General features: G+C 53.4%; 1 protein-coding gene and 1 long non-coding RNA gene across 8 annotated transcripts in view; both read right to left on the bottom strand.

Annotated features, from left to right (window-relative positions):
- Positions 1-19,183, bottom strand: part of TOM1L2 (target of myb1 like 2 membrane trafficking protein) — a 123,460-nt gene that overhangs the window by 11,565 nt on the left and 92,712 nt on the right. For 3 of the 7 annotated variants that reach the window (XM_086686196.1, XM_086686199.1, XM_086686198.1), the window contains 6 exons: positions 9,945-10,078; positions 7,627-7,675; positions 6,713-6,836; positions 4,798-4,915; positions 3,733-3,808; positions 1,267-1,332 (listed from right to left, as the gene is read on the bottom strand). In XM_086686196.1, the coding sequence (XP_086542322.1) occupies positions 1,267-1,332; positions 3,733-3,808; positions 4,798-4,915; positions 6,713-6,836; positions 7,627-7,675; positions 9,945-10,078 (567 nt within the window). The remainder of the gene's footprint in view (positions 1-1,266; positions 1,333-3,732; positions 3,809-4,797; positions 4,916-6,712; positions 6,837-7,626; positions 7,676-9,944; positions 10,079-19,183) is intronic. The other 4 variants (XM_086686200.1, XM_086686197.1, XM_025920451.2 and 1 more) reach the window with 2 other exon arrangements.
- On the bottom strand, positions 10,085-18,854 carry LOC147574075 (uncharacterized). The gene is made up of 3 exons (XR_015243898.1): positions 14,395-18,854; positions 11,168-14,357; positions 10,085-11,100 (listed from the first exon to the last, which is right to left on the bottom strand). It is a non-coding gene; the product is annotated as an uncharacterized LOC147574075 (long non-coding RNA).

The following is a 19,183-nucleotide window of genomic DNA, read 5'->3' as shown; positions in this document are numbered from 1 at the left end:
ACCACAGCCCTAGCCTGTCTCTGAAGTAAATGAGGGGCCCGGAGAAGCCTGGGTCTCTAAGAATGGCTTTGGGGTCGCGTGCTGGAAAAGAGCAGTATGAAGTGCCTGCTGCTGACAGATGGAGGAAGGCTGGCCCCACCCGAGCGTGGCTGTGCGAAGGTCCCTAGCTCCAAGCTGGGGTGGTAGGAAGATACCCCCACCCCCTCGATTCTGATGGCTCTGTGCGGCCATTGCATGTTGGCCACACCTTGCTCAGACAGGTGACCCCTGCCGTGCCACCTACAGCCTCAGACATGCTGGCCTGCCTGAACGCCCCTCCGCCGGCCACAGCCTGGCCCGGGTTCCAGGGGTCGGTTACGCTTCTTCCCCAGTATGTGTCTAGTGTCTGCCTGGCTCCACCCCGGAGGCTGATGCCTGACTGCTTCTATCGTCCCTCCCTCTGTGCACCCTCTCCTGCTCCAGCCCTGCCACACACGCACGCACGCACAGACCTTTGGTCTCTATGTTAGAGGTGCTAGGCGAGGACGGTGGCTTCATTAGGAGTGTAATCATCACGCCGAGGCAAGTGGCCTGGAACGAGGTCACCCTCTCTCTCTGTAGCAGACTCGGGGCCACCTACCTGATCAGATGAGGCAGGAGAGGCCCACTCGGGTCTCTGTGGCAGAAAAGCTCTACTTGATGAGAACTGTGTTGATGATATTCAACTCCCCTGGCTTTGTCTTCTTTTTATTCTGTTCTATTGTGTTTGTGTGTTTAGGATGTCTCAAATTCTTCTGGGGGACGTAGTGGGCACACATTTACTCCATTATAAAAACCCATCAGCCTAGGACTGCCAGATCTAGAGGCTGGAGGGGGCTTCTCCAATTGATCAGGTGCTTTTGAGTCTGTTCTCTTAGAAATGTCCCCTCCTAACAATAAGCAAAAGCCACAGTAACTTGTGCTCATCCTGGAAAAGCGAATACTGCCGAGAGCTCCAGAGACAGTAAAAGGAGGGAGAGGGCCCTCCCCTCACTTCCACAGATGTCCCAGACCCTTAAGGCCCAGGGGCACGGACCTTAGCAGAAAACCAGAGGCGTTTCTAGGACTGAAAGTCTGTGGCTTAAGGAGATTGTACAAACACAAGAAGACATTTTGGCAGGGGGAAATTTGGCACCCAGTCATTAGGAGAGAATGGCCTTGTACTGTCTGACTCACAAGGGCTCAGCAGGTGACACAGGTAAGCGCTGGGGTAGACAGGGGGCTCGGCTCAAGCTGGTGACCTCTCACCATTCCTTGGGTTATGAGCCAGCTGTCTATGGGCTCCAGGTCAGAGTCCCCACCTTTACCTCTCTTCTGGGCCGAGGACAGAAAAGTCCCAGAAAGAAAAGTCACAGCAAAACCCAGGATAAAGAAAGCAACAGTATACATCATGGAAATGGAAAAGTCACTGTTGAGAGTTGATCTTTTGTCACGTAAGGAGATGTGACCCATTGCCCCCGCCCCCCTCCAGCATGTCCCCCTTACCTTTCTGGAAAAGAGAAGTTTAGTAACCAAAAATCCCAACAGGGTAACATAAACTCATGCCAACTATTCCCACACACTGGGAAAATCTCCACGAGGTCACAGAAGGCTGGCCACGGCCGCTTCTCCTGATTAGGGCTCTCGGAATTGGCAAAGGGTCAACTTTTCAAAGAGCCAGCTTTTACCAAATCATTTCTCCTTTTTTTTTCTAAGTTATTTCTGCTTTTTTTTTTTTTTTTCCTCCTTCTCAGTTCCTTGGGTGTTCTTTTTCCAAACTCTTAACTTGAACACTGAATTCGGGCATACTGCTCTTTCTGAAGTCACAAAGGTATTTAAAGTTAAGACTTCTGATTGGATTGCACTGTGGAGGTGTGGCTATACAATTTTCTCCCCTTCACTGTGTTCTTAATTTCTCCTCTGGCCCAGTTCTCGTATCCAGGTCGGTACGGTTTAGGATATGGAACATCATGACCTGAAATACTGGCCTCAAGATGCATGTGAGTGAGGGTGTGCACACACACATATACGAAGACACAGACGCGGCGCACACAGACAGGGATATACTCATATACACACATATACTCACACAGACGGACACAGGCACACAGGCACCACAAGCCCTGCTTCCCCTCGTCGAGCAGTAAACATGAAAGTAATCTGCCTGCCATCAGGTGGAAAACATGCTGGAGTCATCAAGATCTTTGAAAACAGGGAGATGGGCCAAGCCACACGCCCAAAGGGTGAAGGGCGGGAGGCTGGCCACATCTCCTGAGCTTGGATCCAGGCCTAAGCACTAAGAACAGCAGAGGTGGCACACCCTGGCACGGATGGGGGCAGGCCCTGGGGACGGAGTGGGAAGCAAACCAAGTTGGCCTGGCTGAGGGACAGAGCTACAGGCCAGGTCAGGGTGGGCCAGGAGGAAATGTCCTCACCTGGCAGTGTGCTGGTGGCCTCAGCCCGGTGGTGGGCCCTCCTAACACCCTCTCTCGGTTCGGGGGGGACACATTCTAAGTAATGGGAGAAATGGAGCCACGACCACTACGCAGATTTGGGGAGTCCGGGTCCCAGGGGTGGAAAGGCAGGGTGCTGAGACCTGAGGCAGTTGGGCTGGCTCTTCTGTGCCGCCTAGTGACCAGTGCAGAGGGCCGCACACCCCTCACACCCAGTTGGCTGAGCCAGAAGAGAGGGACAAGTCCCTTCCCCAGGGTGAACCTTCTTCCAGAAACCACGCTGCAGACTGCTGCCTGCCTGGGCCCATTTGGACAGGGGCTGCAGGAGCCCAAAAACCGTTGTTCTGAAGCAAACCTCCCCGTCCAGTGGGCAGATGAGCACTGCTCCTTTCTAACCCAGCTGGGGGACCCTGACAAGAGGTCCAGCCGTTCCGGGGCCCTTATCCCCACAGCTCTCCCCCTCCCCGTCCCTGCAAACAGACGCTCATTCACACACAGCCACACGCATTCCTAGGCGAAAAGGGGTACGATCTCATGAGAAGCATTAAGACACAAATTCTTTCCCCTGCAGTGACCTGAAATCGTACAGAATCCACAGCTGCCATCTGGGGCTCAAACAAGCACCACCCTCCACTTCCAAGCACCTCTGCCTTTAGCCGTGCTCCTTCCAGACACGGAGCTGCCCAGAGCACCCTCCTGGCCTCCACCCACTGCTCCTCCCTCCCCCAGCCCCAGATCCCCAGACAAATCCTGCCCATCAGCTGCCTTCTAGTGGGTTGGTACTGCTTCTCTAGGCCAACTACAAATGATCAGCAGAGATGCGGCTCAGGTGAGCATTTCCCTTCCTTGTAAGGGCCGTTATTTTGTCGGAGCACTGCCCACCCCTAGGTCTGTGTAACATTTGGGAAGAGGCCCTATCTGGCTGTAGGAGACCTGCGCCCTGAGAGCTCAGGGCCATCAAGGTAGGAAGACAAGGGGCTGTGGAGCTGGACCTCCTAGGACGGACCCCCACTTGCCATCCACACTCGGTGCCCAGAGCGTGCTGTCCCTTCTCTGGGCCCGTCTGGCTCTGGGCTTCATGGGAAAGCTGACTGGGTGGGCATCACCCACGGGCTGGAGTGAGGACGCAATGAGGCAACACAGTGCTCTCACGCCCGTCTCCCCCAGTGTGCCCTGCCCTCCATGCAACCCAGCTTCTGCTTCATTACCCCGCCAGCTTTACGACGCTGCCCGACTTGCCCTCCGGAGGACTCTGGGCAGGTAAACAGGGTGAAAGACCTACCACTTCGGAGCTCTGTTTCCGACTATCTAGTGCAGAAGCGAGTCCTCCAACAGCCTGGGGGTCCTCGTAGGTTACCCTGGAGACAAGCAACACAAGCAGTCAGTACCCACCCCAGTGGTCCCAGGGGACATGGCGGTGACCTATAATCACTTTCTAGTTTCCCGCAGACTTGGCCTTCGGGCGGAGGCTACGGTCCCAGCACTGGCTCAGCCCCTCATTTCCTCTGGGGTCTGGGACACCATACACCTCATTTGTTCCTCTCAAGTAACAATACCAGGGCATCTCTAAAGCCCAGTGACGGGACGTCAGAAGTGCCCTGACGCTGCAAGTAATATTATTTCAGAAGCGGCAGCCTCGGTAGCATCTGACAAGGAAGGTGGTCTCACGGTCTGGGATTGGGGTCTGTCACTGACCGTGGAGGTTCTCTCCCTCTGCATTCTGACCTCTTCTGCTGTTAAAAGCAACTTGTGCTGGTGAGAGGTGCATGGCAGCCTTGGGTTTCTGGTCAACTTGTTGATGCCTGAGCGTGGGACTCAGAAAGCTGAGGTGCTGGGCTCCAAGAAAGCACCTGCCTGCCTTAAGGCTGAACAAGAAGCTCCAAGCATGTGTCTATGCCTCCCTGAGATGCGGGGGACGGTGTCTATTTTAGGATCAATTTCCCCAGTTTCACATGGCTTATCCTGGCCAGAGCTGCCGTCAGGGAAGCCTCTGCCCACACACTCGGGCAGGAAAACCATGCTGCTAGGCCCTGCCCGGCTGCACCCTCCTAGCTCCTAGTTCCTCTTCAGCAGCAGCACAGGGAGCAGAGAGAATGAGGAGCACTCTCTTGCGGATGGGAGAGATCCGACTACAATCAACCCCAAGGCGGGGAGGTGGGGGTTGGGGGGGGGGGTTGGTGTTCATTCAAAATCTGTGCCTATTGCCAAGTCTTCGCAGCCATATTTCAACGTTCTTGGCAGTCCTGGATCTGCTAAATAAAAGGCGTCTTTGTGTTGGCCTGTGACCAGGCCTGGATCAATCCTCCCCCAATACCTTCCGAGAGCCACTGAAACGGTCCCCACATACGTCTTGCGTTGCTCGGCCAAGGAGTTCCCTCTCGTCTGGGCAAACATGTCAAAGCCATCACGGGGATTACACTGCTGGAGTGAACTGAGGGTGCCACTGACGCTCTCTGTCCCCAAGTCTGCGGCAACAAAACAGAGGAGGGTAGGGGGAGAATAAAATGTGGCCCGTGGGCTTAATGAAGGATCTCCAAGTTAGGAAGCCAGTGGGCAGGTTAGAGTTCTGGGTCAGGCAGGGGGAACATAGGCCTCTCCTCTGCACTCCCAGCCCACCACATGCAGGAGGAGCCACGGTGGGACCCAGATGGGGGACAGAAAAGCCACGGACCCTCACCCACCCCCAGGCTACTCAAGGTGGGCAAAGAGTCCTCATGAATGGAAGCGAGACTGCTGGCGGTGGGGAGGGGCCCAGGGCCAGTACCCCTGCAGATTTCCCACAATTCTCTGACCAGTGTGTGCCTCACTAACTCTGTCAGGATATCTAAGGGCCTGGGTCACGTATTTACTGGACAAATATTTTGCAGGCACCCACCACGTTCAGAGCCAGCTCCTGCGTGCACCAAACTGAATGTGACATGGTCCTCGGCCTAAAGGAGTGTAATGAGTAGGTGGGAGCCAGCCAGACAATACCAGCACCTAGCTTGAGACACTGGAAAAGACTCAAAACTGACCCAACAGTGGGGCTTGAAGGCCAAGTGGACTCTGCTGCAGGGAGAAGGGGGAAAGGTAAGTACCAAGGTACAGAACCTGAAGTCCAGGGTGTGTGAAATGAAAAATGCTTGTGGACAGAGACTGAACACTAGAAGGAAGGCAGCTACGGCACCTGGGTGGCTCATCAGTTAAGTGTCCAACTCTAGCTCAGGTCATGATCTCACAGTTTGTGATTTCGAGCCCCGCATCAGACTCTCTGCTCTCAGTGCAGAGCCCCCTTCCGATCCGGTCTCCCTCTCTCTCTCTCCTTCTCTCTCAAAAATAAATAAACATTCAAAAAAAGAAAAGAAGGAAGACAGCAGAATTCAGTTTGAATTTTGGATTTTAAATATGGTGGCCATATGCTGGATAGATTCAAGGCAGAGAAATCTGTTCCGAAAGAAAAACAGTAGCTACAAATATATGAGATGCCGAGAAGCCAGGATTATAGTAACTGACAGGCCACTAAATAAAAACCCTGTTTGACTGAAATGGAATAAAGGTATAAAGAGAAATACTAAGAAAAAAAAAGGAAACAGAAAAAAGCAAGACAGAATTTTGCAAGGGCCATGCATTATTATTTCAATACTGTCATTTTGTTATAGATTCGTATCGTCCAGCGTATTTGCAGCATCTAGAATCATATACACACTTTCAAACAGAGAAGTGGAAAAGTGGTGAGTTTCTTTTGTTTTAGGTTTCAGGCAGTGGAGCACTTTAGGCTGATGTTAGTTCAAGGAGAGCAAATGTATCAGTTCCTACTTCCAAGTCTGTGGCAGACATTACCAATCAACTACAGACTCATCTTCCAAGCTCTGATGTGGCTTCAGCATCCTTCTTAGGCCTGTGTCCCAAGTAGCCAATGAGCTAAAACCTATTTGCCATCCTTGGCCTAATTTATATTGAGAAGACAATCACTTTAACCACATGGAATATTCCAGATAAAACACAGCAGCTACCTTTCTTTTAAAGCAAACAACTTCCTGTTCCTTGGAACTCCCTCCACCCCTTCTTTCCAACACAGGTTTAAACTTTTAAGTTTAGGGACAAGAGTCATGAACTAAAAATGGTACAATTGGCCAGGCCTCAGGAATACACTTTCCCACAGATTCCTCAAAATGCTCTCTCTGGGACTTCCAACAGAGAGAGAGAAATGGACCCTCAGCCCAGACTCACAATTACGAAGTGGCCTGCAAAGGAGACCCTCTTTGTCCCTATGAGACACTTACCCAAGCCTGCAAGCTGGGAGGAGAGAGAAGATGGGGGTGCCGTGTTCCCCACCATTGGGCTCACCACAGCTGGAGACCCCGGCCCCAGGTCTATTAAGTTGTCTTCAGTCACTTCGTTCAGTACCTGCCAGAGAATAAGACAGCGGTGAGCCTCGGGGCTCCAAAGCCAGCAGGCATCATGCATGGTCCCCGAGGAAAAGCATCGACGTTTCCCCAATACAGGAACAAGGCAGTCTCCCTCACCTGGGTTTCAGGGAACTTCAAGGGTGCATGGTGGGCCTGGATGTTAGTGAGCTCTGCATTGGCTCCTCCCCCCACCAAAGGAGGCAGGGCTGAACCAGCCACCAGGACAGTCACTGTCCCAGGAGCTGTAACTTGGGGCTTCTTTGCCACCCTCCTGCCAGGAATGTGCCTGTTAGCTCTTCCTCAGTATCCCACCAACCAGAGCTTGCTCTGTACTTTTTTTTCCTGAAGCTTATTTATGTATTGAGAGAGAGAGAAAAAAAGGGCACATACAAACAAATGGGGGGGGGGAGGGGCAGAGAGAAGGAGACAGGGAGAGAAAGAATCCCAAGCAGGCTCCAAACTGCCAGCACAGACCTAGATGCAGGGCTCGAACTCATGAACCGCGAGATGGTAACCCAAGCCAAAGTGAGACGCTTAACCAACAGAACCACCCAGGCGCCCTGAACTTGCTCTTTTTTTTTTTTTCTTTTTTAAGTAAACTCTACCCCCAATGCGGTGCTTGAACTCATGACCCCGAGATCAAGAGTCGCTCGCTCTACAGACGGAGCCAGCCAGGCGCCCCTAATTGCTCAAATATTGAAGTCCCAATTAGAAAAACCAAAGGTGAGACAGAATGGAGATAGGCCTCCCAGCCTCTGGAGATGAGACAATTCTGAAGGAATACTTACTCCGTTACTGGCATTTTGAACTGATCGGCCTGACCTGTATCGTTCGAACCTAATGGGGAAGGGAAAAAGCAGAGTAAGGGGCATGACGTGGCACAGTGATGCTCCCTGGTCCCGTGAACAGCTCCTGGGGACAGAGCCTCCAGGAAAGGAGACCAATCGGGGCCACCTGGGGACCAGGGAAAGTGGATCTCCCCACACACAACTTCACCACGCCTTCCTCCGTAGGGGGCGCTGCCCTGGAGGAGAACCAGCCTCCAGGCTCACCCACAAGCCGGCTGAGGGGAGGGAGGAAGGTGCTGGTTGGCACATCCAGGGGACCAAAAGCTTTCCCAGCTGTCCCCTCACATCCTGGGCCCAGAGTGCCCCTCTTGCCCCTAGAGGGGGTGGCTGGGCCAACCACTTTACCTGGGGGATGCCCAGAGGTCTATTTGCAAAGCCAGGAGAGACGCGCAGCCCCCTCCCTATTTCACAGAGCTGCACTAGGAGTGATTAGCCTGTGTCGCTAAAATGCCCCCAGCTCAGCTTGCTGGTGGAAAGGGGTGCACACAGGGCAGACAGCCAGAGGAGGAAGACAAGCACAGGCCCCTGGCAGGGCCAGAAGACTCCCCAGTAGCTGAGGATGGGACTCAGCTTGGAGTGACCACAGTGAGCCTCTCCTGTGGCATACCCAAGTCACTCTCACACCAGGTGGGAACACAAGAGCAATTGTGAGGCACGTGTGTAGGCTGCCCTTGCACTTAAGAGTTCCAAAACGTCATGGGCAAAGCAGTGGCTAAGAGACTTTCTCCAGCCAGAGGCTAGAGACAGCAGGGTTTATGGAGATCTGCTGTCCTTCCACATGGGTCTCCCCACTGGCTGGGGTCTGTGCCTGGTGACCAGTGATCCCCAGGAAGGACTATCTGGTTAGGCGATGTGTATCCACTGTGGTCTCAAGAAAGATTTGTGTGTTTTTATGAGCCATGGCCTATAAGGAGAAGGAAAAGTTTCTAATCCTGGGGTACCTTTCCCCCACAATCTTCGAGGGACGATTAGTCTTATCAAAAGGTCTCAAGCCAGAATGGTACCTCAGGGCTGCTGGCCCAGGCTTTGCTTCTGAACTTGTGGTCAGACTGGGCATGGTAGACTCGGGAAAATGCCCACTTTAGCCGTTCTTCCTATCCTAGGAGGGGCTGAAATGGGTTTAACAGGTGAAAGGCCACGCCCATTAAAAGTAGAGAAACCAGAACCACATGACAAAACCGAGGGGTCTCGGGCTGGGAGTTGAGGCACCCCAGATCTGCTCCTCATCTCCAACAGACACACGAGGCTCCTGGGTAGCTCCACATTCTTACTGCAGAGGTTTTTTTGTCTGTCAGATGGACAAAGGACCACCCCCCGCCCCATCCCTACTATCACAGTCAAAGCTGAGACGAGGCCCAGGGCTGGGACACCCAGAGCAAAATCACCCTCGAAGTCCCCTAGATGCAAGTTATCTGTCACACTGACCCTAACTGATGCCAGGGCCCCATGTCTCCGAGGGCCTCAGACTTAGGAGAAGGTTGGCCTGGTCAAGGTGCTTTCTGGTGCCTTCACTGGGGGGAAGCCCAAGGTACAGGCACCGGAGTGATGATCTGGGAGCTGTACCTGCCATTACCTCCTATTGACAACTGCTGCTCCCGGGGGAGGCTTTGGAAAAGGAAAAGAATTTTCAAGTTGGTTACCTCAAATCCAAAAATGATTTGGCTGCAGAAAGAACTCAAATGAACGTGCATGTACGCATGTGAATGTGTGTGTGTGTGTGTGTGTGTGTGTGTGTGTGTGTGTGTGTGTGTTTCCCTAAGCAGCAGCATCCGGCACTTACACCCTGCCTTCTTTGGAACACTCTAGACACACTGACATTTGCAAAGGGAGGGAAAAATCTTTTTCTTCTTTTTTTAAAGATGGGAAAGAGGAAATCTTTTTTCCTTAGTAGAGAATCCCCCCCGCCCCCCCCCCCCTTAATCCTTTTCAAACTCAAAGGATCTTCAAAGGAGCAGGTGCGAAGCTCTGGGGCCCTGCCCTCCCCACCCTCGAGGGGCTGGGGGTACTGGGGAAGGCTGGGCGGCCTGAGGCTTGCAAAGGGCAGAGCCGAATTCCCCACGTCACCTTCCGCCCAGCCGGCCCGGTTCCCAGGAGAACCAGAGAAGCATTTTCCCAGTCAGCCGGGGAACATATTAGCATCTCTGATGACCGTTTTCCAACTCTAATCTCTCCCTCCCCCTCTCTCCATTGTTGAGGAAAGAAATCCCTCTGCCAGGGCACCAGCCTTTCCCAGGGAGAAGAAGGGCCCTAACCCCCACCTCTCGTAGCGGAGGAAGACGTTGTTGAGGTCATCGTTGACGTGCAGCAGCTCCTCGGTGACCTCCTCGTTGGACACGCGGGAGATGAGTTCCACGATGCGCTGCTGCATGGCCCGGCAGGTCCTGTTCAGCTCCTAGGGAACACATGCGCCTCTGGCTAGCCTGCTGGGGACGCTTTTGGTCACATTCCATTTCCTTTGGGAAAATGTGCGCCAATTCTTAAAAGTCACAAAAAGAGTGCACGCTTGTCCAGAAAGCTGGACGTGGGTGGGATGCAAAGTGGAAGGCTCCTCTCTGCCTCCTGTCACCGCAGGGGAAGTAAGCTCTTGTTCAATAGACAGACAAGCGTCCACAGCTAGCCGTCGTACGTACATCGGTACGTGTTTGCGCAGACCGTTCCTTACATCTAAGAACAGGATTCTTTGCAGCTTGCTTTTTCTCTTCAGCAAAATACTCTTGACCACCTTTTTTCCCACGGCTTTGTACAGCCGGCCTCGTCCCTTCGTGTTATTGTAATACACCTCCCCTTCCCCCCCCCCCAACTGCTGGGCATTCAGGCTGAGGCCTCTTTTTGGCCGGCCCAAACACAGCACCAAGGAACATTCGCACACACACGTGCTCCTGCATCTGTGCCAGTGCTTCCACAGGACAAGCTACTAGAAGTGGAATTTCTGGGTGAAAGGGCGTGGTCCTTTAGAACACAGACTGGTAACAGCAGAAGACCCTCCAAAGAAAGAGATCAGTTCATTTTACACTCCCGGCAGCACGACCACACCAGGTGTATTTCGGTGGCGCGTCTGACATTTCGCTGAGGTCTCAGCTCAGCAAGCCCTGATGTTTCTTCCCAGCTGATGACTCTCATGAACTCCCAGTCACCACTGGGGCCCTCTCTACCCCTGGAAGGACTATCCCTCTGAAGACAGACCCTTACCACTTTATAGCCTGACTACCGCAGGCTTTTCCTGCTCCAGATGGCAACCTGACTCAGGCTCTCGTTGAAACTTGCCTGTGGAGCTCCCTCACCTACCTGCCAGGGCTCCTTGCCATCCTGTATCCCAGACTGTCCCTGCAGCATCCCTGAGTACAGGAAGAGCCTAAGGACAAAAGCTCCAAGTCCCAATGGGGGCGAAGCAGGGGACAGCTTGTCCCTGCCCACCTAGACGCAGGAGGCAGCTAATGACCCAGTGAATGAAGGGGGCAGGGGACAGCTTGTCCCTGCCCACCTAGACGCAGGAGGCAGCTGATGACCCAGTGAATGAAGGGGCTGAGGGCAGGGGCAGAGGTCCTTCCTTCTCACAGCTCGGCCTCAAAACCACCTCTTTTTGAAATGTTTCTGGTAGAAGTCACTGCTCTACTCACTGCACACACACGATCTCTGTTCAGCTCTGTATTTTGTCCAGAACTTGGCTAGAACTAGGTTTCCCCTCCCACTAGACCATAAACTCCATGAGGGAGGTGCCACCATTTATTCCCCCTCATGCCCTGTGCGGAGCTACATGCAGGGAAAAGGCCCAGGAATTATCTGCCGAGTGGACCACAGAGGTGGCCAAACGCAAAGCAGGGAATCCAGGCACCCAATGGCGCCCTGTAACACTGTGCTCACTGCATATGGGGCGTTATGACCAGGCTCCTGCTCTGCCTCATGCCCTACACTCTACACTGAAGCTTCTTGAGGGCATCCTTTGTCCCTGTTTCTCCAGTACCCATGACTGACATGTAGGAGCTACTCCCTAAATGCTCCAGGGAGAATTACTGAAGGCAAGTTGCATTCCTTCTGTCCACACTCGGTCCAAGGCACCGAAGTAGTGCTCCCTTACACGCATTCACACACACATTCTTGCTTCACCACTGAAGGGGGATGCGTGTCCTAGGCTTGATCCTGCAGGTAAGAGCAAGGTCGGGACTTCGACGGACCTGTCCATCACAGAATAAGTAGACCATGACCAGCCAGACACCAGGCCTGGACACGGCCTCTGCTGTCACCCCTCCCCTGGCTGCTTGGCCTGCGGGGGCTGCTTCCCCAAGAGCGGAGGCAGCTGAGGAAAGCAGCTCAGCCCACGTGGGTCAGCCCAGAATCACCCCACTCCAGCTGTAATTTCCAAGACAGAAGGTATCTAGATTTGGACAGCTGGGTACAAACTAGTCTGGTGTTTACCGGCAGAAAAACAGCTTCATCTGGAGATTCTCTGGCTTGTTGCGCCCGGTCTCTCTGGTTATGGAAACACTGCCTTGGTCATGGGTCTACCCAGTTGCTGGCCCTCTGTAGAGTTAGAATGCTAATGTTTCTCTTGGTTCTAGGGACAGCAAGCCCAGTGTCTAGACCTTCTAATTTTTTCTATGAACAGATTCCCACTCTTGGTTCTCCTAAGACCCCCATTCTTTGTTTGGGAGAAGGTAGGATCATCCTGGAAATAGGAGGCTCCCAGCAAATCACTGGATAGTCAAAACTCCTCTCTCCCTACCCCCAAGCTCTCTCCCTACCTCCCTACTTCCGGTGCCAGCTGAGCCCTGGCCAGATCAGCCCAGGCAGGGAGTGGCATTCCCACCAGCAGGAGATGCAGAGGAGGGGAGGTCAGAAGCAGGCTGAGGCTGGAGGAAGAAGGATGGGGGCCTGGACTCTACGGTGCTCTGAGTCCTCGGTGCATGCAAACCACCAGCTCCCCATCACTGTCCTCACTCAGTTATCCACATCAGCTTAGCCTTCTACCTAGCACTCTCTCCACTCAGAGAATGGGGAATTCTCCTTCACCTAGAATCTAATTTTCCCTCTCCAGGACTCATCCCAGGCCGCAGTGACCCAGTAGTAAGCATTTATAAACATACAGCCATGTGTCTGAATAACAAGAGGCAAATACCAACAATGAATTGCACAAGACATTATGTCCAGTAAAGAGTGAAATACCACAAAATGGCCACTCTCTACCATTGTGAATGGCTCATATCCCCAGGCCGGCCAGGAGAGGGGCATTCAGGAACTGGCCTGGGACTTGGAGCCTTTCCAGAACTCGAGTGATGGACTGTCACACTAACTGCCATGGATGCTGGTGGACACTCACAGGTCAAATCCAGTCACCACAGGAACAGTCAAAGCCAAAGGCCCAGTGGAAACCCAAATTACAGACACAAAGTACGCTCATGAGTGAGGGCTAAAATGAAGCCAGGCCATCAACATAAAACAAAACGAAACGAAACAAAAGCCCACAGAGGCACTTATGAAAGAAGCCATCACAGTAGGTCGCATGAAGGATTCCAGGAGCCAGGACTGACGTGAACGGTATAAATGATTGTAGTATTTCTAATACACTGTTAGAGTTCAAGGAGCACCTGCTTAGGGCCGAGAAGGAAACACGGATTTAGATGAACTTTAAAAGACCAGCCCCCGTCAACCAAAAGAAAAAAGACGCTTGGCCATTCTCGGGTAGCAGATCCTGCCCAGCGCTTTGGAAGACACGCCAGAGACTAGCCAAAGAGCATGGGAATGGAGGAGTGGGAAAGACGGAGCCCGGAGACACAGGAGGCCGGGCAGTGGACAGAGCAAAGAGGCGCAGCGCCTGCCTCTCTGCTGTCTGCCAGGACCCCTTCCTGGGCCACCCTGTCACTCCCTCTCCCTGGGTGAGGGCATGCCTGGTATAGAGGAGACCGGCACTTAAGGTGTTTGCCAAAGATCTATGAGGAGCCAAAGGAGCTCGATCTTTTCTGGAGACTCCCCCCCAACCCCAACCTTCTCAAGACTTCCACAGCACTCTGGACATACCTCTACTCGGGGCTGCGGCCCCATGTCGCCAGAGCCCCTCCATCAGAGCCTCAAATAAGTGAAGACCAGCCCTTACTCCCACCCTAACCACTGGAAGCCTCAGAACGTAGAGCAGCCCTCAAGGATGGTCTACCGGAACCCACGGAGAACCAAACCAGATCCCTCAGAAGGTGGCAGGGAGCGTCTCAGTAACATGGCTCCAGATGCCCAAAGCACAGAACCACTAGATGAAAAAGGGCAGGGCTGGATTCAGTCTCCGCCACGGAGCCCAGGCCCTCCCGTGTGCTGGGAACCAAGTGGCAGGCAGCAAGCGGCCACGACTGACTAGATCAGCTCTCAGAGCCTCCAGCACCCTCTGGAACGGTTTCTCTCCGGGGAAGGAAAAGGGGGTCAGAGAAGTGCTGAAGCTCTGCAGAGTGCCACTAAAGTGCCTCCACGGCATGGGGTTTTGGGACACCCCACCCCACGGCAGCTTTTATCTATTTTAAACAGTACAAGGGTGTCTGAGTGGCTCAGTCGGTTAAGTACCCAACTCTTGGTTTCTGCTCAGGTCGTGACCTCACGTTCACGGAACCGAGCCCCGAGTCTGGGTCTGCACTGACATGGCAGGAGCCTGCTGGGGATTCTCTCTCTCTCTCTCTCTCTCTCTCTCTCTCTCTCTCTCTCTCTCTCCCCCCTCGCTCTCTGCCCATCCACCGCTTGTGCTTTCTCACACGCTGTCTCTCAAAATAAATAAACACTGCAGTTCTCTGGAGAATTTTACTGGTGGAGAAAAGGGTTCCATTACTTGACAGAGGCGTTTGGAAAGTGCTAGATGATTTCTGAGAGGTCTCCTGGCTCTAACATTACGACTCAGCTCTTGGGAAGAATGAGACGCAAGGGCAGAGAATGTGTGATCTCATGAACTGCAGGAACCAGAAACACCTGCTCTGAGCTTGCATCTGCTGCCTTGCTCCCACAGCCTCCAGCTGGCGTGGGCAGTGAGATGGCCCCCGACCCACCCCATGGGCAAAGCCTCTGTGGCCCAACCCAAGAGAGGTCCCCAGGCACCTCCCAAAGAGCTTTGCCTAAACTGGCCCAGAGAGTCTGGCCTGGAGCTTCTAAATCAAGGATGTCCAAGGGTCTCTGCACAGAGAAAGTTTTACCATCTCCTTCCTTCAAGTTTTTAAGTCACCACCTTCTTTTTCTGTTTAATTTTAAAGAATCTCCACACCCAACATGTGGCTCGAACTTCACAACCCCAAGACGAAGAGTTGCAAGCTCCACTGAATGAGCCAGCCAGCACTGAACGTGACCCTAGGTCATCATCATTTTTTTTTTTTTTTTAATGTTTGTTTATTTTTGAAAGGGAGAGAGCGAGCACAAGAACGGAGTAGGGGCACAGACAGAGGGAGACAGAGGATCCCAAGAGGCTCCTCCCTGACAGCAGAGAGCTGACGCAGGGCTCAAACTCAGAAACCGCGAGATCAAGACACGGGCCAAAGTAGGATGCTTAAGTGACTGAGCCACCCCGGAGCTCCCATCGTCTTAAAATAAATAAACAGTGAGAAAAAAGACAGAGATCAAAGGGGAGGGAAGAACCAGAATGTTGAGATTTCTGCCACCAACCACCAGCTGGCCGCCTGCATGACCTTCATGGGGTCACACGCAGCCAGACCCAGGGCAGGCGCAGTTGGGGAGACCTTCCTCTGCCTACCTCCATCTCTAAACCAACCAAACGGAGCGACTTTCTTCTGGCCCGAAGTCTTGCCCAGGTCATCCTTCCCACTGTGCAACAGCCAGGACAGGAATTTCCTACGTGCTGAAGATTTCGGCTTCTCAACAGAGGAGGAGAACAGCTGGTCAGTGTTCTTTGTGCGAAAGCCCTCCATCGATCAGAACGTATTAAAATATCCTCTTTCTGTCTAATTAATCCCAATGCCTTTATCTTTTCTTCAAGGGACATTCTCATCCCCACCTCATAAAACAATCTTTTAATCATCTTTATGGATTTCCTCTGAACCCTCTCCAAGTTCTAAGGACCACGGAACAAGGTCCTGAAGATCTCTTTTCTATAGCTGCAAAGGAAGGGGGGAGGAAGGAGGAGAAACTCTTTGTTGAAGAGAAGGGGGGATAATGAAGCTAAACATGTAGAATAAACTAGATTTCTCTAGAGAAAATGGTCCTGGACATCCTGGTTTTTGCTGAAATGATGCAAGACGCAAGAGGGGATATACCATCTGCTACTTGAAGAAACAATGTGGAGGAGGGCTTCTTTTATTATCTGACGGATGGCCACGTAGGAATGCCCAATTTTGGCATCACTGGATTAATTAAAAGTTATTACTATTTGAAGACAAAGCTCAAGAGGCTAATTTGGGAGAGACAGAGAATACCGAATGACAGCCTCGGGATCTTTAAAGATTTCAAACACTGGACTCACGGGCTGCGGCTAAGGACGTGAACTCTAACAGACACAGATGCAGTCTCAAATTTCAGGCCCGGACCCAAGTGCCCACACACAGGATGGGGGGAAGACCTGGCTTACCGGCCATATGAGAAAGAGATGGAAGGTTTTGTGTTGATGGAAATGCTCTCGATTTACAGCATCCGACTCCTGCTGAGGACTGACAGGTCATCTACGAGGTGGGTGGCCAACAGCCACGTTTGTCCCACACAGAGACTGGGCCGTGGAAGGGCTTATGGCAGTCCTCAAACATTTAAGGACCCACCTTGCCAAAGAAGACTTTGTTTTGTTCTGTCGTTAAAGATGACAGACCAGGGTAGCAGCTACAGGGAGACAGACTTTAGCTCACTGTATAGAAGGGGGTGCCGATGGTAATCACAGGGGGCTCCAACTTGCGTATGATGGGCCTGTGCGCCACCTCAAATGGACGATTCCTACCCTTCTAAGCTGAGTGTGATCACTCTGGGCCCTGAGGGGTAGGCGACTGGCCCAGTATCGCCCAGCCTGTCAGCGGGAGGGCCTGGATGTGAACCCAGTGGCTCTTTCTGCCTCGCCGTGGCGCTTCCCAAAGTCTAACTAGGACGTGCGTTTGGAAACCAAGTGCTTCCATGGGCTCACGTGAACAGCCTGTCGTGTCAAGAAGATGTTAAGAAAGATGAGGCAGGGACACCAGGCAACACGCTGTAGGTGGAATCCGAGCACATGTGTGGAGCCGGACTGCCCAGGACGACTCTCCCAGCTCAGGGAGTGGAGGATCCCACACGGCACAGTGTTCCCTCTGGGCACCCTGCCTCAGTTTCCCTCAGGGTCTCCGGCTACGCTGACAGCACAGCATGAGGAGTGGCCTCCGCTTCCCTTGAAGCAAATGGCTCTCCTGCTGAGGTTCGCTGTGGCTCTGCTCAAGGCCACACCTGAAAATGCTCTGCTAGGCACAGGAAACAATTGGGACGTTCCCGCCCGTGGTTATGGTCGCCACACCGATGCGTCCCGGGACCGACACCTACAATTTCCTCTCTTTGCATCTCCTCCTACCCAGCAGCTTACACTCCAATCGGGAGCAGCTTCTGTTGGCGTGAACATCTGGGGTGGTGACAAATGGGTTTATTTCCATGGCCCTGGCCAGCACTGTGAGCTCTGGACAGCTTCTTCTACCCTGAGCAATCTGGCTGCCCTCCAGCTCAACTGAGGGGTCCTCGGGGCACATTCCAATCCCATCACTTTCCAAGCAGATGGTGGCATTTTCCCATGTGGCAGTCTCGCTGTCTGGGGTGGCCCTGGCCTTTGGGAGCCCCTGCCCAGCTGGCTCCAACTGTCCCAGGAAGAAGAAGAGGGAAGATGTCAAGAATGACTGAGGAGCGAGGCCAGTGGCAAGGAGAGCCGTGGCTGTTCACACAGAGCTGCCCAACTCCTGAATCTCCCGTGTTGGAAGGCCAGCCTCCCACTGGCACCCGGAGTCTAGTCGTTCCTTCTCTGTTTGATTTATATGATAGCAGGGAGGGCTGGTAGGCTTGGAGTTGGAACAAAACAGAGGGAAGGAAAACGTCATGGGAAGCAACCTATTTTTGAAAACTGTGAGCTGATGCCAGGAGATTAGGTTCTGTTTGTCTTGGCTGATGGGCTTGTTTAAACACACACACACACACACACACACACGCACGCACGCACGCACGCACGGAGTATGCTTGCTGTCTGGGTCTGCTATGGCTGTCTGGAAGCATGCTGGCTTTGTTCGGCCCACCCCCTGCTGCCAGGAGCTCAGCTCTGTCCACTGCAAACCCCCTGTCAGCAGGAATTCGGACGCTGACACAGCACAACGCTGCCTCAAGAGGCCCTCTCAGTTTCTCGATTGTTTCTGGACTGCTCTCAGATTCCAGTGCCTGGAAGAACTCCCCCTGCAGGCTGGGAATGGAGGTCAGTGACGCATTAAGGGGACACTGGGTCCCCTGCAGTGGAAAGCTGGACCTGCCAAACAGGCCAACCTGGTCTGCTGCAGGTGTCAGGGGTGAGGTCTGCGAGAGAGGCCGCTCAGGGCTCCTCGTTCGGGCCGGTTGAGAGTACTCGGTTCGGCTTCAAGAGCAACCCGATGTCACGGCTTCGTGGAGAGGAGCTGTTTCCTGTCTGCCTCCTGCACCAGGCTGGGAGGTCCTCCAGAGCAGAGACCACACTCCATGTACCTCTGCTTTGCTCCGTGTCAGCCCCAGAACAGGCCTTCACCCACCCTCGCCTCACCTCCTTAGGAGCCGACGGCTTCCCAGGAGGAAGCAGGCACAACAAGAGGCTGCCTGGGACCAGGTCACTTTCGCTGTGCACACTGCTGAAAGGCAGGGCCATCAGAGCCGGGCCTTCACAGGCTTCGAGCTGTGTGCCAGCAGCAGGGTGGGAGGTACGGCGCCTGGGGGGCCAAGACTGACGACTCTGAGCGCCAGACAAGAACAGCAGAAGCAGGCACGTCGTGAGGCACTCCTGCCAGCTCGCCAAGCCAGTCTGGCTCCTGACCTGTTTACTCAAGCATCTTGCCTCCCGCTGAAAAGATCCTGGCACCTGCAGTTTATGGCACCCTTTCTCCACCCCTCCAGAAGGTCGCTGCTTCTAAGGGCAGCGTGGGTGCCATTTTCTACAAGTGCCAGAGTCGTCTGAGATGGGTGTGGTGGAGATCTGGTGACTAGCTTTGGATCTGGCTGGCTCAGACACTAGTCTGAGGGCGGCCCTGCAGGCTGGCCCTGCTGCTGGACCCCTCTCTATCATGCCCCCAGACCCGCTCGGCGTCCAGGGGGCGAGGAGGCCAGTTAGCAACGGGTCCTCAGGAACCATAATGTTGGCGACTCCAGCCCAGAATCCTCAGTATTCAGTAAAAGAAAAGGAGCTTCTATTTAATTTCAGTCTCAGGAGTCTCTGGGGGATAAAGTGTGGCTAGAAGGGCTCCCTCGTGTAGGAAAGGTTGAGGAGGTCCTGTCACAAATGTTTACGACATAATGTTGAGGAAGCAAAGCAATACACAAAACGGGGCACATAACAGGATCTCAACTACACCTGAAATGA

This window comes from Puma concolor, chromosome E1, assembly GCF_028749965.1.
Source record: "Puma concolor isolate L17-30 chromosome E1, mPumCon1.1.hap2, whole genome shotgun sequence".
NCBI classification, from domain to species: domain Eukaryota; kingdom Metazoa; phylum Chordata; class Mammalia; order Carnivora; family Felidae; genus Puma; species Puma concolor.
Note: the sequence above shows the minus strand (reverse complement) of the source record. Positions and strands in the feature narration are given on the sequence as shown.